General features: G+C 52.7%; 1 protein-coding gene across 1 annotated transcript; it reads right to left on the bottom strand.

Moving 5' to 3' along the window:
- Positions 1-301: 301 nt before the first annotated feature.
- AARS2 (alanyl-tRNA synthetase 2, mitochondrial) lies at positions 302-26,143 on the bottom strand. The gene is made up of 22 exons (XM_054024063.1): positions 25,912-26,143; positions 24,519-24,707; positions 23,069-23,214; positions 20,696-20,890; positions 20,098-20,242; positions 19,374-19,519; positions 18,768-18,876; positions 17,644-17,682; positions 16,604-16,715; positions 15,296-15,423; positions 13,316-13,466; positions 10,216-10,385; positions 8,570-8,683; positions 7,926-8,066; positions 6,814-6,951; positions 6,236-6,345; positions 5,876-5,984; positions 3,398-3,520; positions 2,929-3,039; positions 1,896-1,979; positions 1,466-1,576; positions 302-941 (listed from the first exon to the last, which is right to left on the bottom strand). Exons 1-22 carry the CDS (start codon positions 26,137-26,139, stop codon positions 777-779), a joined length of 2,964 nt encoding a protein of 987 aa, XP_053880038.1. The 5' UTR covers positions 26,140-26,143; the 3' UTR covers positions 302-776.
- Positions 26,144-26,205: the final 62 nt, after the last annotated feature.

Here is a 26,205-nt window from a genome sequence, read left to right as displayed (position 1 = left end):
CCTAGACACTGCAGAAGCTGCCCCGCACTGGCTGGCCAGACAGACAGTGAGCTAGAGGACTTTCCCAGGCTAGTTTCCGCGCTGCTTGGCTCCCCTCTCTGTAAGATGGGGACGATGCTATTACGCTACCGGCCCTGGTGGAGTGTGTCCTTGACCTGCACTTTGAAGATGAACAGCACTGCTAGGAGAAGAGTTAAAGCAGCTGCTGTGGGTAGGGTTTGCAGGGACAGAACTCCCATGAGGCCTTGCTGCACTGGACCAGAAAGGAAACTGCAGCTAATCAGAAAATGGTGTCAGCAGCTCAGTCAATCTCAGTTCTTTATTAGCTTCAGGATACCATTGCACAGTTCCCCTTCTCCCCCACAGAGCTTCCTTGTGCATGTGGCTCACATGGCGGTAAATCTCTCCCAGCCATGGCACAGCCTCCCCGCAAGCCGGAGAAAAACTGGCTCCTTCTGTGACAATCCCCATGAATCCAGGCTAGACAGCCAGAAGCAGAGTCAGCTGCTTCCTCCAGTCAGTCCTATGGGGCAAGCTGGTCGGCCCGACTCTGCCCCCATTCCTATGTTCACCCCTGGTGGCAGGAAGCCAGATATCCCTGATCCACAGTGCTTGGCAGCAGCATTCAGCAATGGGAGCTGCTAAGCCACCCAAGACACAGAGCTGGTTGGAGGCTGAATGTGGTGCAGCAAAGGGACAGCTCTGTGGCAACATCCCTGAGACGGGCAGCCCTGCTGCCTCCAGCTGACCCCACAAAACAAGGAATCATCCTTACTTCAGAGTCTACTCCGGGCAAACTCCAGTGCAGCAGTCAGGGCCCCCTGAAGGTCCTTGGTGTTCCCAGTACCCTTCGCTACAATGCCAGAGCCCCCTGCATTGCCTCCCATGTGAGTACAGACAGCCAGGGCCCAGTCCGCAGCGGAAAACATGGGCAGGGCATTCTGGGGAGAGACATGAGGAGAGAGGTTAGCCTGACTGCAGGCCAGGAGGCACCCCGGCCTGGATGGGGAAAGAAGGGTCTAAGAGGGCACGTAGGGCCCTTTCTCAGCATGCAGGCAGCCTGGGGTCCTTGCTCCCTGAGCTGGGAGGGACTGGCGATATTGTGGAAGTGGAGCCCAACAGCCCAGCGGTGACTGGTCTGTCCTGCCCCATGGCAGAGGTGGGCCTCTTTCCTGACTCCTCCCTCTCCAGGCCAGCAGAGGCCGGAAGCACCAGGGCCACACCAGGCTCAGCCTGAGCCCCTTGTGTCTCATCATTGACTCCTCCAGATGACTAAGCAGCAGCACTGACAGCCTGCCAGGGGCAACCCCACATAGTCCTTGCTGGACGGTGCATGCTGCAGCCCAGGGCCGGTCTCCGAAAAGGGGCAGAGGCAGTTACTGGCCACACTCTGGGCTACAAGCTCCCCCACAACAGAACACAGACGGGGCATTAACCTTTTGTGGGGCAATTCCCAGCTGTGTACCTTGGACACCTGACAGGCACAGAGCACCTCGCCGGACACCTGAGGGCTGAGCAGCAACACCGAAGCCCCAGGAGACTTGTCACAAAGCTGGTTCACCACCTTCATCAGGATCTAGGAGAGGCATGGAGGGGCAGTGTCAGGAAGGGAGGGGAAGACTCCTGAGCAGATGACTAAGCCAATGAAATTCTAGAGCAGGAGGTTACTGCATGGCCAGTGTGCTGCTTGGCAGAGCAGCTCAGCTTACTCTGCTCTCTGGCAGTTCTGCCACCTCACCCCCAAACTGCTCCAACCATGCGCCAGCTCCCCTGCGCCTCAATTCACCTGCCCCAGCCCCGAGCCAGCTGTGTCGGCTCCAGAGCCCAACCCTACTGACTTCCCTTGCGCTAGGGGACAAGGCAACTGCACGGAAAGATCACTCTCAAACACTCACTGAGAGCGAGTCGGCCGGGATGGTATCGATGATGACTGGCTGCTTGGTATGCTTCTCCAGCAGGCCTTGCGCCTTCTCTGCAGCCTGGAGGAGGAGAAACACAGCACTGTGGGAGGTCACCCATGACGTGGGAGGATGGAGGGGACATCCAGTCCTGTCACAGGGAAGGGAATGCTGTCCTGGGGTGGGGAGCCGTCGAATGCCATGGCAGGGGCCAGACTAAGCCCTGCAGACTGAAATCCCCTATTTACCCAATGAACAGCCTATGCAAGCCACACACCTCAGCTGTGCACTGCCCTGCCCTTCCCTTCCCCCCAAACGAGAGGGAAGTTCAGTCTGACGTCCCAGGTATGTTTTGCAGCAACCGAGTGGTTAGCACTAGCGTTCTGAAAAGACTCCAGTTCCCAGAACTAGTTGCAGAGAAGATTCAATGACTAGCCACCATTCCTGGAGTGTCAAATACAATCAGATTAACGAACAAAACACAGACTGCTGCTGGATGCCGAATGAGCTAGAGCAATAAGCAAGGGGCTGGATGGGAGGAAATCCCAGAGTCTAGTCCCTGCTCTGCCACTGATGCTCTGTAGTCTGGGAAAGGTCATTTTGTAGTTCTGCGTCTCAGTGTCGCCACCTGTAACACTGGGGATAATGTCTACCTGCCTTTCAGTGGGGCGGGGGTTGTGAGAAAGCACTCACATGTTGTTTCCCCATCTTCACAGTGCAGGGAGGTTGCCCCTGGTGAAAGGTTAGTTTCAGCACTTAAACCAAATTGGACGACTTGCTGTGTAGGTTAGGTGAATCGGCAACCAAAAGTGCAACATGGAACTTCTCCTACACAGCTGGAAATGGCCTCCTTTTCCCCCGCATTCCCAGGGACCTGATTTCTTGGAGAGGTCACTCTGATGAACAGAACAGCTGTGGTTCTCGTGTAAGGGAAGATCAAGCTGAGAGAATCTGCCCATTCAGTGGAGAACAATCTGGTGGCCTTCAGCAGGCTGCAAAGCTGCCAGAGATCTTGCTGCTGCATCCTTACCTGACTGATTTCTAGTTTTCTAATCGCTGTGTTTGCTGTTCTCTGCAGGGCTTTGAGAATGGCCTGTAGTTCCCTTCTCTGCCACTGAGGCATTGGAGTGCTGCTCACCTCCTGGAAAACAAGCAGCTGCTTAAAAAACACACCCACACCCACACACCCAAGGGTGTGCCAAGGAGGAAAGTGATTTAATGATCTAGTCATCATCTCCAAAGCTAGATCAGCTTTCCCCCTGCTGCCACCTCCTCCCACGTTCCATGTGACCACAGGGTTTCCTGCCATACACACACTCGGAAGTGGACCGAGACCTCTCCAACTCCTTTCATGTCAGCCACCAAACAGATCATCCGGTGGCAGCAGCTTTCTGCTGCTGCTGACCTGGGTGAGAGTGGAACCTAGTGGTGGAGAGAGACATGACCTGGCATTTCAAACTCCTGGTGGGATGCTTCTGCATAAGGAACACAGCACTCACTTCAGTCAGGTAGCCCACCTCCTTGGAGAGGCTCTGCACGTCAGGAAGGGAAGAGCTTCCCTGTTTCACCCGTGCAGAGAGCGAGTCCACTTCTTTAGCCAAGGACTGGCCTACTTCCCGGGCCTAGGACAGCAAGAGAAACAGCCGTTCAGGAGAGAGACACTCAGCAGGGTCGAGAATGGGTGAAATCGCAGGTGTTAACCCTTCAAACTTCCAAGAGGAAGACAGCTAGAAAGTGGGTGCTGTACAGGCTTGTGCTCTGTCACCAAGTGGCTCTTGTTTGGGATTTTATTAGTGACAAACAGGTGTCTGAAATATCGAGGGTCTGGAAGACAGTCCTTGCCATAGATTTATAGCTGTTGATAAACAGGCCAGTTGTAGGGGACCGAGCCACCCACAGGACAGGCCCTTCAACAAACACTTCACAGCGTGTTTAAATGTGTGACAGCGACGTCAGGGGCTCTGGCTGGAGAAGCTCTGAGCCCCGTCATTTGGGCTGTTTTTCACTAACAGATGCACTGTGGGGGTTGGAGACCTGTTAATTCTTCTAGCGCACCCCCCCCGGAGCCAGTATAGGATTGCGTGGTGCATTTTCTACCTGCATTACCTAGTCTAGTGTTAACATCCCAAGTGGTGGGGCTCACAGCTCTCTACTGGCAGGATTTTTTTTTTCCCTGATGACATCCTTTACTCTCCCAGCTTGGAGTATCCTCTCCCTGCGGTGCCTCCATCTAACACCCAGGAGGAAGGAAATAGAATCCTACAGGGATCTGTGCCCATCCTGAGCTAAGGAGGAAGCCATGGAATTTGTCCCTGGAGAGCAGTGGGTGTAAGGCAGGGGTGGGCCAGATCCGGCCAGCGGGATTGCCAGCCCCATGGTGCTGCAGAGCTAAGGCAGGCTCCCTGCCTGCCCTGGCCCCACGCCGCTCCCGGAAGCAGCCGGCATCACGTCCCTACGGCCCCTGGGAGAGGGGGGGCAGAGGGCTCCACACACTGCCCTCGTCTACAGACACCGTCCCCCCGCAACTCCCATTGGCCAGGAACGGGGAACCGTGGCCAATGAGAGCTTTGGGGGAGGTACCCACAGGTGAAGACAGCACCTGGAGCCCTCTGCGTCCCCTCTCCCACGGACGACGTGGTGCTGGCTGCTTCCAGGAGTGGCACGGGGCCAGGGCAGGCAGGGAGCCTGCCTTCGCCCCGCTGCGTGCTGCTGCCACCCTGGAGCCGCTCAAGGTAAGCGGCGCCGGACCAGAGCCTGCATCCCGAACCCCTCCTGCACCCCGCATCCCAACCCCCTGCTCTGCGCCCCCTCCCGCACTCCCGCTGCACCCCTGCCCTGAGCTCCTTCCTGCACACGGCACCCCCTCCCATACCCCGCACTCCATCCTGCACCCCAACCCCAGCCCTACATTCATGGCCCTGCATGCAATTTCCTCACCCAGATGTGTCACTCGGGCCAAAAATTTTGCCCACCCCTGGTGTAAGGGGAGAGCTGGCACAGAGCAGGGACAGTGTTCTGCCCAGCCTGGCTACGTTCCCTTGGCTTTGTGCCGCTCTTTGGCATCCGCAGGCTGATTAACATGCACAGTCCTGATTCCAAGCCGCTCACCTCGGCACCAAACACAACAGCAACCTGCGGGTGAATGTGAAGCACTGACATGTGGCTTCGGGTCAGCGCTCCTAGCAAGCAGGGCAAGCACGCCTTGCAGCAGTCACTCCTCCACGGCAGGAGGCGGCTTGTCAGGAATGCACAGGGGAGAATCAAACAGCAACAGATCTGCTGGGGTGGGTAAAGGGTTGCAGTTCCACCAAGGAGAAACGTCATTTCCTGATGGCTGCACTCTCCTTGTATTGCTGCATGAGAGGAGACGGCAAGGGATGCTGAGTCCCTAACTTCCAGGTGCTCAAGCACATCAGGGCTTCCCACGCACAGAGTAACTAGGTCAATTGCTCTGCACACGGACTCGCCAGCCAGGATCACTGCTGAGCAGGAGTCAAAGATCAAAACCAAGAAGTAAAAATTGCTAGAATGAGACCAGAGCCCCATAAGCACAAGAGGTCAGCAGCTAAAAGCTGCTGTGATATGAAATGAAACTAGGGCAGAGAGGATCAAACCATTAGACTCATATCTGAGACCTGGGTTTAAATCCCACCTGTGAAGAGAGGTTAAAGGGTTCCTGCTATTCAGTGCTGAATTATCATCGCAGAAGTGGTATTGCAGATCAGGAGTGAGGAGCATGGGCAGAGCTACATGTGGGGAAACCAGGACTGGAAAGAAAGGGGGCTATAGATCACTGGTGAAGTGCAATGGCAGAGCTGTCTGCACATTGGGGGTGGGAGGGAGAAGACGGGGAGATAAGAGGTTGCCGCAGGCCAGGCCCGAGGGGCATCAGCAGAGCTGGGGAGTGGGAGGAGCATACAGCAGTCCCCAGTTTCAATGCCATCAAACCAGGGAAATCTCAGCCTCCCTTGTCTCACCTGCTTGGCTTGCTCCCCGGTCAACGCGATGATGCGACTGATCCCTTTAACCAGCTGACGCTCGGAGGTGATGGTCAGATCCTGCACAGCTCCTGTCTGCAGCAAGTGCCTGTGAGGTGGACAGAGGAGAAATATCAGCGTGTCCATTGTCTAGATTCAGTCTCAGCTTTCCAACAGGGAGCCAGGTTTTGCTTTCAGCTTCCTGTGTCTTGATCAACATGCTCTCCCCCTATAATCTTGGTACAGACTGTTTAGAGACTCTCAGTCAAGCCCTGCCTCTGGATCTGGATGGTAAGACAAGCCAGGAGTATGCGTCCTGCCCCCACAAAGCTCTCTCTGACCCTAGAGAAGAGCACTTACGTTCCACAGCACAGCTCCACAGAAGTCTGCATCGCAGCCTGGGAGTTGGGCATCAGTGCACTTTCCACGGGGACCCCCACGGATACCACCCTCACGGGATCTGGATACACCTGAGAGGAGAAAGATCAGCTGCAAACAAACAAGAAGATTCATGCGGTGTCACAGAACCAGTCAGTGCCTCAGGGCACAGCCGCTACACCCCCCACCCACCCCCACCAGAGACCCCAGCAGATCCAGCGGCAGACAGCAGCACTGCTCCTCCCACAGGCTGACACAGAGGGTTTGCTGTTCAGAAACAACAATTGAGAGAGCAGATTAGTGGGACCACACTACAGATCCATGCCCACCTCCCTGTAGCAGGCAGCCTCCACATCAGCAGACCAGAAGCTGCCTGGGCACCCCCAGGAACATACCTTCATTCACCCTTCTCTAGCGCACACTTCCCTTTCCATGCTCTAGATGGAGATTCCCCGGTTAGGGGAGTCCATCACTGTACAGCTCTCATGACCCTCATAACCCTTGTTGGGAGCTGCCCTCTGTTGAGGCCTGTGAGCTTATTACATGCCCTCCTACTGTACCTCATCCATGGTCCGGAGTCCCTGAATGCCATTTGCCAGTGCCAGGGGGACTTCTGCCATATAGACAATTTCATTCTGGTCAACCACTTCCTGGATCACACCTTCTACTTCCTGCAGCTGCTGCGTGGTCACTGGGGCCTGGGAGAGGAGATTATCCACCATCAGGAAACGTCCCCTGAGGGGCACAGTATCAGGTGTCACAAAGGAGGAAGTGGTGTGCATCCGAAGAAGTGGGCTGTAGTCCACGAAAGCTTATGCTCTAATAAATTTGTTAGTCTCTAAGGTGCCACAAGTACTCCTGTTCTTCTTTTTTTAGAGCAGGAAGGCTCAGTGCCAGGACTCCTGGGTTCTATTCCCAGCTCCGTGTCAGATCTTGAATAAAATGCTTCCTCTCTGTGCCTGGTTTTCTCAATGTGTAAAGGGGATCGTGATCATCACGACCCTTCCCTCCCTGCTGCCCCATTCCATGAAACAGGACAGAATCAATCCAAATGTTAGTAAAGTCCTTCAAGTGAGACACTACCCACATACTAAGAATGAACTCACTAAGTTTCCTCATCTGCCCCCGACAGCCTGTGTAACCCATTTGTGCACCTTCCCCTTGCCCCAGGAAGGACGCCCTCAGAGCACTAAGGCATTGACACCATGTGTCCACTAAAGCATGCCCCAGCACATACTATAATCAAGTCAGCAAGCTCAAGTCTGTGAGATACCATCACTATCACCCCAGGGCCCCCCTGCCAATCCTCTGTACCGCCAAACCCACCCGCCCCTTCCCCCCACAGAGGTCACACTGGGCCCTAGTCAGAGCAGGGCTCAGGTTACTTCAGGGGATTGGTTTGAGCGCGTTGTCTCCTCTAGCCAGCCAAAGCCTGGCTTGACTCATATGGAACAATCCCATCACAAGAGAAGGTGAAGCACAGCTAAAGCCCAGCCCCTGCTCCACCTAGGAGACACTCAGCAATGGCTGAAACAGACGAGGGACTCGAGTGTTTAGTTCTCCTGGCTACAGGCAAGAGAGAGGAATCGAGAGGGCGATTTATACAGACAAGGGATGTTCCCCTGACCCCCAGGGACCCTTCCAGAGTGGGGCGCTTGGGGATCCCCATCACCTGGGTACTGAAGTCGAATCGCAGCTGCTCAGCAGTCACGTGGGACCCTCGCTGTTCTGTCTGGTCTCCTAGGACACGGCGGAGCGCAAAGCTCAGCAGATGGGTGGCGGTGTGGTTCACCATGCAGGCCAGCCGCTGAGCCTGAAACCGCAGACATGCTGCAGGTCAAGCAGGAGGACCTCACAATTCTATTAGTGAGAGGGGAGGAGAGCGTGTAGGTGTATCCTAAGTGTGACGGAGTCCATGTGGGGACCCTGCACCATATAGGGGCTAGGGGAGGATGGGGGAAGAGAATCATTAGTGTGCACACAAATGGGGTATTCCAAATGCACTAGGTGGACTCCTCATGATCTGACTCCACTTGACTCCTCCCATCTGTCTGATCAGCACTATATAGACACCAGTGCTAGGCTAGATTCTGCTAGACAGGGTCCCATCCCCCTTTAGGGGATGGCAGACAGGACCCATAGGGAGCACCCCTCCACACACCATTATATGAGGAGAAATGTCCTAACCCAAAACCTCAGAATGGGAGACAGACAAAAGCCCTGTCGAGCGGCAGCTCTTTGCGCTCAGTTGCTAAGTGCCACACACTGCCCTCCAGCAGCAAGGCCAAGAAAGGGTTAAGAGCAGTGAGTCCTTACCTCATCCACAAAGAGTTGCACTCGATCCCCAGCCTGCAGGGTCTCGGGGGCTGTGACCTCATGGATCACGTAGCCACCGGAGAGCTGAACCGACTCCACCGGGAAGAGCACGTCCTCCAAGCAGAGAGAGAGAGAGAGAGGAGTGGTTAGCACAGACCCTCAACTCCCTGGCAGTACAGGGATTTTAGGGGAGTTCAATGGCTCGTGAAAGGTGGCTGCCTGACTTCCCTGGAGACTGGAATCCCCCATCTAGCCCCAGAACAGGTACAGGATGGGAACAGGCAGGGCAAGGGTCCTGCAAACACCATCCCACCCTCGCCACCAGCGTGCTTCAGCCCTGCCCAGGAGTTCCATCTCTGTGGCCCTGTGGTTCCACGTGTCGCTGCTGAGGCTGCCAGCAAGCGGGGAGACAATGCCAGCTGTGAGCCTGATGTTCTGAGACATGGCCATTTGTCCCTTAGGAACTGGACTGAAGCCACTAGCTCACTTCACACACGGGGACAGCTTTCAGATTACTGGGCTGGATAAAGGGTAGGACAGACAGTAATTCATGTTACTCAATAGCACCCCTTTTGGCTTACAAAGGAGTAGCACTGATGAGTTCTGTAGAGCAGAGATCCCCAAAATGTGGGGCATGTCCCGGAATGTTCAGAGTGGGGTGCGGCAGGGCCCAGGTCAGCCCCTACTTTGCTCCCAGTTCTACTCCGGCCCTGACCCCAGCCGTGGCCCAGGCTCCCGGCTGTGGCTCCATTCCTGGCCCCACCCTCTAACCCCGTCCGCATGTGGCTCCCGGGGGCCAGACAAGACTAAGGGAGGGGGAGGGGCGACCCTAAAAAGTTTGGGGACCACTGCTGTAGAGGAATCCCAGCTACTTTTCCTGGGATAGACGGGCAGCATCAATGACATGGGGGTGATTCTCAAGGCTGAGGGGGCAGGGAAAGGAGCTATGCCACTGCATGGCTGAATCTAAGGTGCTGTATCCAGCCCAACTCCATAGGACTACAGTAGATTCTGCTTTTGCATCAGAATTCCCCAAAGACGCTTCAGTTTCCTTCCCTTTGAGCCTCTTTATAAGGCTGAAGCAACATGCTTTGGAGGTGGTGGCGGTGGACAATTCTCCCCAGTGCTTTTGGGAGGGAGAGAAGGGAAAGGGGAAAGAGTGAACCTCAGGCTGGGCACCACTAACAGGTCTCTAGGGCTGGCCATGTAGAAGTTGCTCAGTCCAAGGACCTTTTGATGACTGATCAACTTCTCCATGTTCCTGGCCCAGCTGAGGAAGAAGGCAGCCTGTTGGAGGGAAAGGGATGTGAAGAAGGAAGGGTCTCCTGCCGCCCCCAGCACTTTGTGTTACAAACAGGGGCTAAAGAGAGAGGAATGGAAAGACAAGGGCTAGAGAGATAGCCAGATGAGCCTGTCAGCTCCCTGAAATGATCTCTGCTCTGAGTCACTGGGCTTCTCCCAGACCCCAAGCACTGACCAGAGCTAGTGCCCAGCTCAGCAAGCAGCTGGGAGAAGAGGAAGAGCCTGAAGATGACAAGCCTGAGGACTCCAGCCAGCAGCCTAGTACAGCGGAGAGGGATCATAGCTTCAGGAAGGTCATGCCTGGCCTGGTAGTAATTCCAGTCTCAGGCAGCAGACAGGCTCACCTGTTGTCCCAGGCGCACCAGGTAGCCCCGATCATGTGCCTGCCCTCCCTGTTCTGCATAGAAGCTGGTCCTGTCCAGGAGGACTCCGCAGCGCTGGCCTGCCCCAACCTCCTTCTGAAGAGACTGATCTTTGTATAGCATCAAGACGGTGGCCTGGCACGGGCTAAACGCTGCAAAGGGTAAGAACAAGTCAGCACCGTGCATCAGCCTCCCACTTCTCTGCCTTCCCTTGAAAGCACCGGGAGTTTTGACTGGCCCACCCAGTCACCCTGGAGCCCTTCCACCCCACACAGAGTACAGAGTCTGTGCAAGGGGAGGAAGACTCAGTTAATCTCAGAACCCTGGCAGCATTCAGGGTATTTTAAAACCAGGCACTTCACTCTCTGGGAAGAGAGCTGGAGCCGAGACACTGACAAAAAGGAAGGAAAGGTTCATAATTATTTTCTAACAAAACCTAGCACTTCACAGCTTTCACTCTGCTGCCTCCTGAGACCACATGGGATTTCACAGCCACAGAGGGGACAGAGCTCGGCACCTCCTGCTCCAAAAGCCCAGGAGTAAAGGAGGCTCCCCCAAATCTGTTAACAAGCAATGGGTCCCCAGGGGGCCAGCCCCAACCATGACTTGATTAAGTGCCAGCTTGGTCACTATTCTGCTCTAATTAATGTAGCTGCTTCACTACTGAATGCAAACTCCAGGCACAAAACGCAAGAAATTCACCGCAGCCCTCCTGCAGCTGCAAGACGTGTATATTTTTCCTGTGCATTATGCAGATGGTGTTACTACACCGAGCAGGACATTAACATCATACATAATGTGGGAACCCCCACTGAATTTCCTCGCCTGTCCATCTGCAATCTCAACTGCATTGACAACTCCTCCCCAACCCTCAATCTAGTGTCGTGCATTGGGTGGTTATCTTATTTAAGTGGTACAGGCCTGTTTGGCTATGGGATCGCACTGTGCACTCCTCCCCCAGATTACAAGTCTAGGACGCTCCCTGGACGCTGAGCGTCTATAGCCCACGAGAGGGCGCGGTTTGAAGTGACTGCGCAAAACAATGGCATGTAGCTGGCCGGGGGCAGAGGGACAAGGTTAAACCTGACTGGATAAACTGCACCTTGCACCAGCTGACATAGAGCACTCAGTCACTAGTGCTAGGTTAGCAAAGGGGATGAACTACTTAGTCTCCAACGATAGACCCTGGGTTACGTGGCGTGCCTGCTAAGCAGCAGCAACAAATTCCATCATCACTAACCCACACTCATGTGAGACTCTGGCAGTGTCAATCCACTGAGTGCAAGCACGAACGCTAGGCTTCAAAACCATTTCCAAGAGGTGTGCACACTTGATTCATCTTCATCCTTCTTGAAGTACCAGAAAAAAACCTATGCTCAGAAAAATTACATTGCTTCAGGTAATGAAAGTGAGTGAGTGAGAAGTGAGCACCACAGGCGAGATGTTTGCAGAAGCACAAAGAGCTGCCGCAGTGGGGCAAGCCAATTTGCAGGGATGAAGAGCGAGGCCCCAATGTTCCTCAGCAGCTGAGAAGTGGACAAAGGGTCAGGCAAAACAACACTGGAGCTGCTGTGCGCTCACCGGCGCTGCACTCATTGACTGCGTGAGGAGTGCAGCACCACTTAGTGTCTGGCATTAAGACCTGGTCTACACTTCAAAATCAGATCGACCTAGGAGTTGCTCAGGGTTGGAAAAATTGTTGTGCCATAGTTAGACTGACCTAACCCTGGGTGTAGACGCAGCTAGGTTGGTGGAAGAATTCTTCAGTTGACTTAATTGCCATCTCTCAAAGAGGTGGATTAACTACATCAATGGAAAAACCGCTCCTGTTGACGTAGGAAGTGTCTATGCTACGGTGCTACAGCTGTAGTTTTGTGCCGCTAGAGGTTGTAGTGTAGACATACCCTAAGACTGCTGGTTCTTGATGCTATGGTAAGCTGAACTGCTCCATGACTTCTTTCCCAGTGTGGGAGAACTTGGTCTTTTCTGGGCACAGGGGGAATTTGGGAAGGCACTGGAGGACCAGCGGCACCCGAGTGGAGCTAGCTTGCGTCCACACCATGTGGTGGTTGTGTTAGTGGCTGATGATTTGTGCTCATTGGCGCTTTAGTCTATACCCCCTCATGGGCAGCCAACTCAAGTGAAAAGCACCACCACAACTCCAGTTAGGGGCGTGTGTAGGGATGGGACTCGAGTTAATTCTGACAACTCCCTCTGACAAACCACGTGAACTGGCAAAGGATACTTATTCACAGCAGACATGGGCTCAGCAAACGGGCCAGGTCGGGATGGGGTGCACTCCTAACACCACCAGGCTCAGTCTCTCGACGATGTGTCTCATTGACCAAGCCCCAAACTGGGACAGGGCTGCAGCTCAGATTCCTGCCCAGGGATTCTCAGCAGGAGCCTGAGAACTAATGTCCAGCCGATGACCAGCAACAGCTGAGCTTCACATTCCTTCAATAGGGCCAAGACTTCCAAAACTGTATTAAACTATATGTAAAGTAGCAGGGGCATCTAGTGGCCAGCTGCTGTAATGGCAGGTACCGAGGTTCTTAGGGTGAACCAAGTCCTCAGTGTCTATTCTTCCTACTCTGCCACAAATGTAAAAAACTAGAGATTTAAGGAAAGAACCTACCCACCTGAACCCTTAACAGCATGGACCTCCCCAGCTAAGGTATGTTTACCATGCCTAGCACCCACCATCCCAGTCCCCACTCCTGCAGACAGGCTGACCGCCAGCATGCTGAACCCCCATCTCCAACGGACACCACACCTAATACAATTCTACACTGCTGGGTAACAGCAGTTAACTCCCAGCTCAGCAACCACCACAGAACCTTATTGTGAGAGTGTGTTCAGTGACCTGCTTCGTGCTATTGGCCACAGGCTGAGGAGGGAGATAATACGCGAGTTTACATTCTGTACAGGGCACTCTCCAATCTGCCTGAGATCATAATTCCCCTTGTAGGCGTGGAGGTTATCTGGTTAGATCCATCCCTAAGAGCTTCCCAGGCGATGAATCGGACACTGCCCTCCCTCCACCCCATGCAGGCTCTTTGGGCCATGCCTCGGCTCATACCATATCTCCCGTCCTGCCCGAGCGTGTAGGTGTATTTCGGCGAGTCGTCAGTAGCCGGCACACTGTCCCTCTGCAGCTGAGCCAGCGAATGCACATCCAATCGCACACTGGAGCCCTCCAGTTGTTCTGCCTGCTGGGTCCGAGCTTTCCGCTATACAAGTGTGAAGACAAAGCTTGATTTGAGGGCACTCTAGGAGCGCCTGCTCCATAAGGTTAGTGGCTGAGGCCTTTGACTTTGTGGCAGTAGATCATCCCTGTAACACACACAGTCAAATCTGTGCTGCCCCAGGAAGTAATTAATCCCAGGCTGCTACTACACCTGGGGCCCCCACCAGACACTTACCATTGCTGCCCTGCCTTGCACCATCCCCAGGGGAGTCACAAACACCAGCTAAGGTACGCTTTCCCTGCACAGCGTAGTGCTGCATACACACCCCTGAGGCTGAAGGCCTTGATTTATCCACAGCATGGGGGGTGGCAATACAAACCGCACCCCAATCCCTACATGCTGCCCCCTCAGTGGGCCACTTTCCTGTCCTGGATGAACTCCACCTCGGTTAACTCTTCACCACCCATTCAATGCTTGCCCTCTCTGCTGAGCTCAGTGCCACTGTGATGATGGCTTTTGCAATGTGTCCACTAGAAACTGGCCTGAAAAGGTCACCAGCCAAATAGTTGTCAGGGGGTTTACAGTCACTGCTGACCCAAGCTGGATTCATAAGAACGGCCATACTGTCCCACACCAATCATCCATCTAGCCCAGTATCTTGTCTTCTGACAGAGGCCATTGCCACATGCTTCAAAAGGAATGAATAGAACAGGACAATCAAATGATCCATCCCACATTGTCCAGCCCCAGAATCTGGCAGTCAGAGGCCTAAGGACACCCAGAGCATGGGGTTGTGTGCCTGACCATCTTGGCTAAGAGCCATTGATGGACCTATCCAATTCTCTTTTGAATCCAGTTACAGTTTTTGAATACAAAACACACCCTGGCAACGAGTTCCATATGTTGACTGTGGTTTGTGTGAAGAAGCACTTCCTTTTTCTTGTTTTAAAACTGCTGCCTATTAATTTCATTGGATGACCCCTGCTTCTTGTGTTATGTGAAGGGGTAAACAACACTTCCTTATTCACTTTCTCAACATTGGTCATGATTTTATAGACCTCTATAATGTCTGTCCTTAGTCATCGCTTTTCTAAGATGTCCCAGTCTTTTTAATCTCTCCTCATATGGAAACTGTTCCTTCTCCTTAATCATTTTTGGTTATGCTTCTCTCTACCTTTTCTATTTCTAATGTATCTTTTTTGAGATGGGGCGACCAGAACTGCGCACAGTATTCAAGATGTGGGCTGTACCATGGATTTATATAGAGGCAATATGATATTTCCTGTCTTATTATCTATCCCTTTCCTAATGATTCCCAACATTCTGTTCGCATTTTTGACTGCTGCTGCACATTGAGTGGATGTTTTCAGAGAACTATCCACAATGACTCCAAGATCTCTTTCTTGAGTGCTAGCAGCTACTTTAGACCCCATCATTTTGTATATATAGTTGGGATTATGTTTTCCAATGTGTATTACTTAGCACTTATCAAAATGACATTTCGTTGACATTTTGTTGCCCAGTCACCCAGTCAGAGATCCCTTTGTAACTCTTCGCAGTCTGCTTTGGACTTAACTATCTTGAGTAATTTCATATCATCTGCAAGCTTTGCCACCTCACTGTTTACCCCCCTTTTCCAGCTCATTTATGAGTATGTTTAACAGCATTGGTCCCAGTGAAGATCCCTGGGGGACTCTGCTGCAAACCCCTGAGCTAGAGGAGAAAGACATTCCATGATTTTGATGGAATATATGAGTGATGGAGAGCACCTGCGGTGGATTTAAAGTACACATGGGAACCCTGACCAGAAAGAATAGGGCATTAGCCACAGTGATGGAGGCTTGCATGGGAGGCAGGGTTTTGTATCCTACCTTAGCATCTTCCTGGGCTAGCTGGTCCAAAGCTGCCCAGTCCAATTGGATCCCCTTTTCTTCAATCATCAAGCCAATCAAATCTAGGGGGAACCCCAAGTTTCCATAGAGAGACCAGGCCACCTCCGCTGCAGAGAGACAAGAATGACAACACAAACTCTAGGTGGCCGCGGAGAGCACACACAGCAGGGTCATGGAGGGAATCTCTTGTTTTTTCTGGGGGTAGGGTGTGGGGGGTGTCTTCACATCCCTAATGAGATCCTCAGGATCACCCCCCGCCAATCTGTGCAGCCAACAAGGACTGACTGCCCATTGCATCCCATCAGCAGTACTCTAAAATCACAGGGCTTCCAACCCTCAGCTCCCTTGAGACTGTGAGCACAGATGTTTCCATGTAGGTTTGAAAGCATTTGCTCCCATAAGCAGGACAACATGGTGCATCTTGCCGCTGTCTCATTAGGTACATTCAAGAGCTCAACAGAGCACGTGCACATAGGAAGGCCTCAGCACAGTGGCAGGGTGTTCCAAATACAGGTAGAGTGAGCCGTATCAGCACACAGTCCTGCAAGCTCCTGAGTCATACAAGAAAGGGTGTCAGCTGGAACTCCTCCATTGCCTTACGCTACCAAGTACTGAATCACACAGATGAGTGAGCAGGTGGGGAGAAATTGGTTCAAATCTGCTCACGCAGGAAAGGATTAAGCCACACTCTCCCTATCACACCCAAACATGCTCCTCCATGCGGGTACTGCACTAGCTGTTCTACCTTTGTATTTGTTCGGAGCCGGTCACTGCAGCACCTACGAACCAAAGGGGCCCCTTGTTTGCTCTGGTGAGCAAAGCACTGAGGTAGTCATCTCAGAAGTGTTTGGGAGATGGGGAGTGCCAGTGATGGAGCAGCAGCACCTGCTTCGCAGTACCGGCTCAGAGCATGGGGCTGGTGCTGTATTGCCCCATGGCAAGGCAGCAGGTAGGCAAGCATCCATCGTAGCTCTGATTTGGAAGGTGGGAGGAATTCTGATTCTTTGTCTGGGGCAGAAGGGAAGGAGGGGTCATTCAGTGTGCACCTGTAGCCTAATTCTGCCTAAGGTTCAGCACAAAGACAGGACACCAGGCCACTAGCTGTGGGGAGGGTGCCTGCTTCCAAGGCTCTCTCCCACTTAGCCCAAAGGGCCCAACACAGTCCAGCCCTCGCCTGAGACACCCAGGCAACAAGGGCCCAAGCCACCCTTAACCACTGGCAGATGCCAGCTGCTGCTCCTCCCTGGGCTGCACTCCCCTTCCCAGGGGAATCAGGGAGGGACTCACCTGGGAAGAGCTTGGAGGGAGCCATCTGCTGCAGAGTCCTGTCAATGATACGCCGCCCCCGCAGGAGGGAGGAGAGAAATGCAGCCTCATTGTCATTGATGACATTCATAATCTGCAGGAAGAAGAGGAGCAGAGTCAGCCTCCTTCCCTGTGGGTGAGCTCCACCACTGCTTGGCTCAGCCCAGCCACCAGAACCCAGCCCTCCACATGGCTGGGAACAGGAAGAGTGGGTGCCAAAGGAGGCCGCTGCATTTGCTATCACTGTGCATCTCCTATACCTCTGCTCTGGGCTCATGACTTGCAACAAGGAAATAGTTACCTGGCGCAGCTGCCTGTTGAGAGAGACCAGAGATCAGGCTAACCAGGCACTCCAGGCAGGTCATCCACATTTGCAACCCAATGAAAATTCTGCATTAGGTGCTCAGGGCTAGAACAGCAGTGCACGCTGCTGGTCAGGATTGAGGGGCATCAGCAGAGCTGGGCAGGGAGGAAGCTTGTAAAACAGCTGCCCTTATGATTCCCAAGCATCTAGTTCCCTCTTTAGCTACATAAATATTGACGTTACCACAGGAGGGGCAAAGGGTTCCTATGCTGGGAGGGGAACCAGACTCATGGGCACATGGCCCAACTAAGGCCTGGGCTTTACCTTAATTCTGTAGTCACAGGGGCTGCCCTGCTTCATTGGGCACCAACCAGCCAATTGTGGCACAGGAGACATCCCTTCAAGATCCACGGTCAGCGCCCACAGGGGAGTCCACAACATGCCCTGGCTAGTTCCCAACTCTGCATGCAGTATCTGTGTCCATTCTCTGTATATCTGCGCCGCATCACCTCCCTCTGAGAACGTAGCCATGCTGGGGGCAGGGCAAACTCATCCGCCCACATCCCAAAGAGGTGAATCTCCCGCCCCCACTCCACTTTGATAGCATGCTAGGGGCGGCTGTGCAGCACTTCCAAGAGGTCAGGGATAATTAAAGAGGCTGGTAATGATTCCCATGATGGGTTAACTGCTTCTCTCCAGCAGATTTCATGCTGCTCACCTGGTCTGTATTCTTCCTCAGCTCCGGATAGGCATCTCCCTGCAGAGCAAATTTCACTGAGCATCAGGAATAGCTGTATGCAGTGTCAGTACAACCACCACTCCTCCCTACCTGGGGACACAGGCCAGTCTGAGCTCCAATATAGCCTTTGCACTGGCCCTCTCCCAGAGGGCCTCATCTCAGGGATGGGTCTGGGCTAGTCAGATGCCTCTGCATATCTACTGCACCTTCATCTGAGGCTCTCAAAGCACTCTGTAAGTATTAAAGAAGCGTTTCACCTCCCTGTAAGGAAAGTGCTAGCCCCCATTTTACAGATAGGGAAACTGAGGCACGGAGAGAGGCAGTGACTTGCTCACGTGAAGACATTGTCGATAGCAGAGCCAGGAATAGAACCACTTGTTCCACTTCCAAATCCCCTGGTCTAACCACTTCACACCTTGCATCCCAGACAGAACAAATCTTAATTAATTGATACTTTCTGGACTTCCTTGTGACTCTGGGTGGCAGGTCCCTGACAGATACGAGGACAGTGTTTCTTTGGTGGAAGAGGAGAAAGACAGCACCAATGCACAGCCCCAGATACATTTTCCTAGAGTGGGATCACACTTTGATTAATAGCTACTGTTTCACAGCCACCTCTCCAGCCCTTTGATGTTGCATGACATCTTTGGGGCAACTCTAGCAAACGCTTATGTGCAAATGTAACATTAGGAAAATATTCAATGTATTTTTAGTGTCTTTTCATAGGATTTAGCAGGAAGAAACAAAAGGGAGGAGAGCCAGCACCATATGACCAGCCAGCTTTCCAGAGACCAGTTTGGGAACCACCACACTAGAGAAGTGTCTATGTTGGCAGCCCATCTCTCTTCTTTCACACTCACGCATCATGCTTGTGCTGAACGTATTGTTTATCACAACGAGCCCTGAGCCTATAGAAAGAAGGCGGCCAAGTGTCATTGGGATAAACATCTCACAGAGTCAGAGATCACCACTGGATATAATCTTCTGGCACAAGCACTGGCAAGAGAAACTGCTCCACTGCTCAGCTGAGAAATATCCGGCTGTAGGAGACCCTGGCTGATAAGCAAATCTCCCTCCCCACAAGAAGAGCCCTTCATACTTACCAGAACTTCCACCACAGCAGGAACCAAGCTGGCCAGGAACCCGGGCGGAGCGTGGAGAACTTCAGAGCAAAATCGAACAGCCCTGCGTAGGATGCGGCGCAGCACCAGCCTGCAGACGGGGAGGATTCCTAAGACAGCCATATGAGTAGTCCCAACTAGCTCCCCTTCCCTGCCCAGCTCCCCCGCATGACTCACTCACAAGTCAGCTCCCTCCTCTCTACCCATTCCCTTACCCAAATCAGCTCACCCTTTCTGCCCAGATCCCTGCACACACAAGCCAACTCCCCACCCTGCCCAGGTCTCCCCACACGCACAAACCAGCTCTGCCTTCTCCACCCATATTCCCACACAGAAACCCAAACGCCAGCTCCCCTTGCCCCGCCCATGCCAGCTTCCACCACCTCAAACTTATTCCATCTGATCCCTAAAGGGCCAACTCTGCATAACCATACTGGTTTCTCCATGCCCCTCCTGTCCTGTACCCCCTAAATTCTCTCTCACCCCCATCTCATTCCACTCAACTCACCCATTCCCCCTCCAGCCTGGGCATCCACCCTACTGCTGCTTGTACTCTCCTCTCCTCCCCCCATTATCATGCATCCTTACTCGGCCCCGGACATGCCAGGATACACGCCGTCGGCAATGCACACGGACAGGGTGCGCACGTGATCTGCCACCACGCGGTAGGCCATGTTCACAGACCCGACATCGGCCTCCCCCACCAGGCCCTGGTACCCAGGCCCTCCGCAGCCCTGTGGAGGGGTGGGACAGAAAAGGAGATGTTTTAGCGGAGGCACCCAGCTCTGAATGGCACAGTTGCTTCAAAAGGCATTTGGCCATAAACTCTGCATAATGTTGCTCTGGGTGGGTGTTCTCAGGGCTGACCCCCGGGAGGTTCCTCTCTCCTAATGCCAGGGATGTGTCTAATTCCCTTCCCACGCCAGTCTGCCCTGCATGCCAAGTGCACCAAATTAACACCTTTCTGGCACATGAGAGACCAGGGCTCATGTATGTCAGAGTCATTGTGAAAGCCAGGCTCTGGCCACTTGGGGCAATTAAAATCCCAGGCCACTTGTAACATGGGTTATCAACTCTGGTGTCCTGGTTAAATTCCGACCTGGAAATTCTCTCCCACTAAACTCCCACTGTTCTTCAAACTGGACAGATGTCCTGTCCTAAGCTGTTGTGCAGCATTGCTGTGTATTGGTTGACAGCTGCAGCCCCCTCTGGGGTGGGACGTAGCATTTCAATGCTCAGCGAGTAACCTCTACACACCCAGAGTGGGAAGTGCTTTAGGCTCAGCTGTGACCCCTTGGCAGCTGATCATCACCTTGTGGATGGCATCCAGGATGGGGGTGAAGAGGTCTGTGTTGTAGTTGGAGCGCTTGCTCTGCAGAACAGTCACCAGCCTTTCTAGGCCCATCCCCGTGTCCACGTGGTGCTGGGGCAATGGACGCAGGCTCCCATCAGCCTCTCTGGCAACACACCAGCCCCCACCCAAAACACAAGCCAGAGAAGTAGAAGTTAGTCTGAGGCCAAGTGCTGATCCATCTTGGTGGGGTGGGGAGGGGACACAGACTGGGGATGGAAGCAGCAAGGCAGCGCGCAGGAAGGGGCACAGAGGTGACTCAACAGGTGCAGCTACACAGCAAAAAGGGGGAAACCCCAGGGACATGCCAGACAGGAGCAGCAGCAGGGCAGGGGAGGTCTGTGAGACAAGGCAGAGATTGAAAAAGCAGCAGGGGAAGAGGGGACACCGGTCAGGACAGATGAGAGCAGTGGGGAGCTACAGAAAGGCTCCTCCTTGCCCTGTGTGCTGCCATCTGCTAGTGAGGAGCAGGGACTCCTCGAACATAAATGTCTTTAGTGACATACAAGTGTCATACTATGGAAATGAGCCTCTGGGGCAGCCCCCAGCAGCCCAGTACCTGCTGTATTGCATGAAGACCAGGTTCCAGATCTCCACCACATCAGGGCTGTCCTGGTTCACCAGTGCTGCTGCGTGCCTGCCGCCACCCACATGGTCATAGTGGATCTCAGTGCAGGGGCCGCAAGGGCCCGTCTCACCCATCTCCCAGAAGTTTTCCCTCAGTGGGAAAGGAAGCACGTGACTGGGAGGCACCCTAAAAAGGAAAGCAGCAGAGTTGACAGGGCTGGGGTAGCAGACTGTTCCCTTCAGAGTGCATGAGCCACAGGCTACCATGGGTCAGGGAGAGGAGTCTGGGGGAATTCTCTCTCTGACTGTATTGCCACCTCACCTTCCAAACTCTATAGGGTTAACTTGCTTCTGCTCATAGGGAGCTAAATTAGCCATTTCTCCTATGTTAATGACATTCTATTCCAACAATGGCCACTAAGCAGGAACAAACTGAGTCACAGCACAGGGCACCCTGCTCACTGCTGAATTTGGCCAACAGACTCACTTTGGCACAAGCTGATGTGGGAGATGCTTCTTCTTCCACTGGGTCAATCAACCAGTTTCCTTCACTGGAGCAAACTCCAATAGAGTCAAGATCTGAAAGGTACTGAATAGGGCTAGAGAGAGAGAGGCATGGGGCCAAAGAACATGTGCTGCTGCCTTGTTGTACAAGCTAGCCACACACACCAGCACTTCCCACCAACAAGCTTCTTCCCTGCCCTGGAGTAGGGTGGATCGATTTAAATCATCAATTTTTATCAGCAAGTAGAAAACCTTGATTTAAACTTAAATCATCGATTTTAATTTTGTTTTGCATTAGTACTTTTTAAGTTATTTTCCTAAATAAAGGCTGATTCTCATTGTTGGTAACCTTGAAAACATGTTGATCTGCAACTTAATATAGCCTTTACACTATATCCAGTGCTTCTTTTGGCAAACCTGGAGGATACATTATACTTATGCACATATATTTAACCAATTATATATCTTAATGTATGCATATTCAGATTCTTAACTTAAAAATGTCTTTATTATTGTAGAAAATGATGCCTGTTGCATTTTTTTTTATATACAATATGAAAATTAATTTTTTACTTGTGATTTGTGTCAAGCTCAATTTGGATGGAAATTCAAATTCAATTATTAATGCACAAAAACAGCATTTTAATTTTTTTAAATTAAAAAACAAATGTGCTGGATACTTTTTCCTTATGTATCACCAACAGAGGTTTTTCATTTAAAAACTAACTGATTTACTAAACAAATGGAGTATTATCTGTAGTTAGTGAATTTAACTGATTGTTTCAGGTCACTATGTCCTTCAGGATTTTAGAACTAGTAGATCTCATCCTCTCATACCTAGTTTTTAAGTCATATATTGGAAGAGGAAAACAAGCTTTCAGCTGGGAGTTGAAAAAGCAGGAAAGTTAAGAAATCAATGTATTAGTCATTGAACTGAGTACCTGAATAAACTGAAATGAAGAAAATATTATCTCTGCACCTGCAGAAGAGGCTACTGCTGTCAAAAGTTACAGACTTCAGCCAATGGGGGGGGGAGGTTGGAGCTGCAGCCGTGGGGAGCGGGGCAGGCTTCTGACCCTCGGGAGCACAAGGGCTCAGGCCTTTAGATCTGGGGGGAGCACTGGAGTTTGGGGCTTCAGCCCCATGGCTCCATTCCCGATTTTAGCCCCGTGGGACATGCTGGGGCTCGGGGCTTTAGCTACAGGGGGAGAGCTGGGGATGAGGCTGGCGCTCCCCTCATAGCTAAAGCCCTGAGCTCTGGCACCCCCCACGGGACGCTGAAGTGGGGAAAGGAGCCCCGGTGCTCCCCACAGGGCTGAAGCCCCGAGCCCCACCCCTTGCCCAGAGCCCTCCTTACCCTGCAGCACCAACCCGGGGGGACCCAGAGCAGCCCGTGGACATGGCACTAAAGTATTTGCTTTTGTGTGTGTCTCCACTGCAGCCTGATTACTTCCGGTTCCAGAAGGTGCCCTGTTGATCAGTAAGTCCGTAACTCTGGTATTCGTATCTTTGAGGTTCTACTGTACTATATCTACTGTGGTAGTGGAATTGTGTGGACATCTTTACTAAGGACAGGACTGAGACCACTGGTCTCATTTCACACAGGCCAGACAGTAATCACTTTGACTAACCCAGAGCTGCATCTGAAGTGGCAAGCTAGGGGTAAGACATTTCAGGGCTGTCGGGCCACTACTGAATTCATAACAATCCAACTGAACTGGACTCAAATAAGAAAGTCAAAGAACTGATGGATCCTTTTCACTTCCACGCCTGTATCCTAACAGTTAAAGAGCAGGTGAGTGAACTTGCATCTCCCATCTCTGCCCATGCCACTCCTGTCCCACTTCTCTCACACACTTACCCTAGGCTGAGCCATATGTCCCTGCACTCCTCATCTGGGCTCAGACCCAGTGAGGAGTCTCCTCCGAAATAGGTGATGTAGAGATGGTCTTTTGGGATCTCATAGATCTGTGTTAGGAGCTCCCATGCCATGCCACATGCTTCCTCCTGAATGGAGTGAAGAAAAACAAAGGAGAGCACAGCTATTCAGGAGCACCCAGGTGAGAGACTCCAACTTGAGCATTAGGGGTAGAAGGAAAGGGAATCATACACTCAAGAAGCTAGTTTTGGCTGCACTCTCCCTTTGCCACTCTATAGTGTTTCACAGAGTGTTAAGGGGCTAGGCCACCAAGGTAGGCCTTCAGGTATCTAAGTAAGGCAAGTTATGACCTTCCTACTGGTGACCGGAGTATCCCAGGATGGCCTGTCCAATAGGCAGAGCACTGTGAGTGGTACCCTCTTGCAATGGGGACAGTCTTGATGAGTAAATTAACCAGGGGGACATTAGGACTGTCACGGTGATATTTGAAGTATGGATGTCTGTTCCCCAGGAATTAGGCTACAACCTATATCCCAATTTGGGTCATAGACTCCACAGCCCGTTCCATGAACCATGCATTTCTTAGCCCAAATCATCTGAAGCTGGCACCATTTTCTTTGGGTAATTCCTAGAGCAGAGATTCTCAAACTTCATTGCACCATGATTCCCTTCTGACAACAAAAATTACTACACGATCCCAGGAGGGGGGTGGGGGGGGACTGAAGGCCGAGCTCCGCAGCCCCGGGCGGGGGTGCAAAAGCTGAAGCCCAAGAGCTTCTGCCCTGGGCAGTGGGGCTTGGGCTTCAGACTTGCTGGTGCCCATGGCCAACACCAGCCTTGGCGACCCCATTCAAATGGGGTCGTGGCCCACTTTGGGGTCCCGATCCACAGTTTGAGAATCCCTGTCCTAGAGGTAAGCATCCAATTCAGGGTTCCCTTTGGAGATGCATTGTTTAAACCGGAGGGGGAAGGGTCAGCAAATCTTTTCCTAATATGGATCATATTTTAAACCAGAGATTACTTCATGGAAACCTTCCCTCCCATTTGGTGTCACCCATCCCCATCCCCTGCCACCCCATTTGCCATCACATACCATTTTTATGACAACTACACAAATTGCCACTTTCATGGAAGAATTAGCTAAATATTTAACGTATTGGTGGCTTCTTTTAGTGTGATTTGGCAGCTGGAAAATCAGCCAGCCCCTCCAGACGAGCAAACTCTCCACAGAATGATAGCATGTGCTCTGCTGACTATGGTTAGGAACCTCCGGTTTAAATCATGGAACTTGCAGCAAAAAAATCCCCAGCTTATCAGAGCAGCTGAAAGAACATGTCTGGTACAATTATTTTTACAGTGCCACAGGGTGCACTTGACACTTTACAGCAAGACCTGATCCCTGCCTTAAGGAGCTCATGCTCTAGTATCTCACTTTGAAGTAATCCCCAAAGGACCAGTTCCCCAGCATCTCAAAGAAGGTGTGGTGGTAAACATCTCGGCCCACATCATCCAAATCATTGTGCTTCCCGCCAGCGCGCACACATTTCTGGCTGTTCACCACACGCTGATACTGTGCCAGTTCACTTCGGGGATGTGCGGTGCCCAGGAAAATGGGCTTGAACTAAAAGGGAACACAAAGAAAATCATGCCATTTTCATACAGTTTCACAGAGACGTATCTGTTTCCATGAAATATGTCAGAGAGGCTTGAGACACACTCTTTGGCTGTGTGGTTAGTGCACTGGCCTAGAAGGGAGGAGACTCAGGTTCAAGTCGCTGATTCAGAGAGCAGAGTTTTTCATCCCAAATCAAGGCAGAGTGGGACTTGAACCTGAGTCTCCCACAGGCCTTTCCCCCTCCTCCCAAACACAATTCCATGTTTGTGGAAAACATTCCAAAGGTTTCATTTTCAATCCAAGGTGGAAAACTTCAAAAGGCATTGTGAAGCAGAATTTTCAACTCTAATGGGAGACTAAGCACTGCATATTGCATCGGTCCCCATAGCAGACAAGCATAAGGATGGGCTAGTGATCCAGGCACTGATCTGGGACCCAAGAGACCTGGATTCAATTCCCAGTTCAGACACAGACTTTGTGTGAGACCTTGAACAAATCACTTAATCAGTCAGGCACGGACAGCCCTCTCCTGCCTCACAGGGGTGTTCCCAGCAATGACAGTGAGGCACCTAGACTACGCTATGCCGCTAAAGGCCAGACAAATTGGTATTTTTTATTACAGAGAGATGCAATGGGGTGAACTACATGCACAATGGATCCATGGGTGCTGCCCAGAGGAGCGGTTGTAGCCCTTTGCCCTGATGCAGTATGCCACCCTCACAGCTAAGGATGGATCTGAAGAAGTGGATTTTTTTTTTTACCCACAAAAGCTTATGCCCAAATAAATCTGTTAGTCTTTAAGGTGCCACCAGACTCCTTGTTGTTTTTGTGGGTACAGACCAACACGGCTACCCCTCTGATAGCTAAGGATGGGTAACTACACCAGTGCTTGAAGGATTTACCAGATACTGGCTGGCCCCCGTATTCATCAGCCAGGTGATTGGGGGGGGGGGGAAGGGGGGAAGGACACCAGAGACTACAGCTCTGGGGCTACTGAGAGCTCCCCTAGCAGCGAAGATGCGGCTGCGAGATGACCGCAGCTCGGGCCAGTGTCAGGCAGCCCCGGGGGTCGGGCCGGGGAGGCTGCCAGGAGCTCGGGCATGGCCCAGCAGCTACAGCTGGGAGGCCCGGGGGGGAGGTGGGGCTGTGTCAGCCCCTGGAGCCGCCTGTCTGCAGGCTCAGGCAGCGCCGCAGCGGGGCCCGCCCCCACCTGGTTCATGCCCGCGTTGACGAAGAGGAGCCCGGGGTCCCCGCGGGGCCGCACCGGGGCCGAGGGCACCAGCCGGTGTCCGTGCTGCTCCTGGAAAAAGCGGAGAAAGGCCTGGCGGATCTGCCCGGCCGGGGGGCAGGCGGCGGCGGAGGAGCGAGCCCGGCGGGGGCCGCAGCGCCAACGCGGGGGGACCCGGAGCAGCCCCCGCATATGGCCTGCCGCGGCCATCTTAACTGTGGGCGGAACTCCTGAAACCCGGGCCCGGCTTCACTTCGTCAGAGGGAAACCGTTCAA

The sequence above is a fragment of the Malaclemys terrapin genome, chromosome 3 (assembly GCF_027887155.1).
Source record: "Malaclemys terrapin pileata isolate rMalTer1 chromosome 3, rMalTer1.hap1, whole genome shotgun sequence".
Classification (NCBI taxonomy): domain Eukaryota; kingdom Metazoa; phylum Chordata; order Testudines; family Emydidae; genus Malaclemys; species Malaclemys terrapin.
Note: the sequence above shows the minus strand (reverse complement) of the source record. Positions and strands in the feature narration are given on the sequence as shown.

What these genes read in the sequence shown, in the direction of transcription:
- AARS2 (XM_054024063.1), bottom strand. Translation starts at nt 26,139, where the DNA reads ATGGCCGCGGCAGGCCATATGCGGGGGCTGCTCCGGGTCCCCCCGCGT. An exon ending in TCCTGGATGCCATCCACAAG is followed by an intron (nt 19,520 to 20,097) that starts GTGATGATCAGC and finishes ACCCCTCCACAG; the next exon opens with GGCTGCGGAGGGCCTGGGTA. An exon ending in TGGTGCGCCTGGGACAACAG is followed by an intron (nt 8,684 to 10,215) that starts GTGAGCCTGTCT and finishes CTCTGCTTGGAG; the next exon opens with GACGTGCTCTTCCCGGTGGA.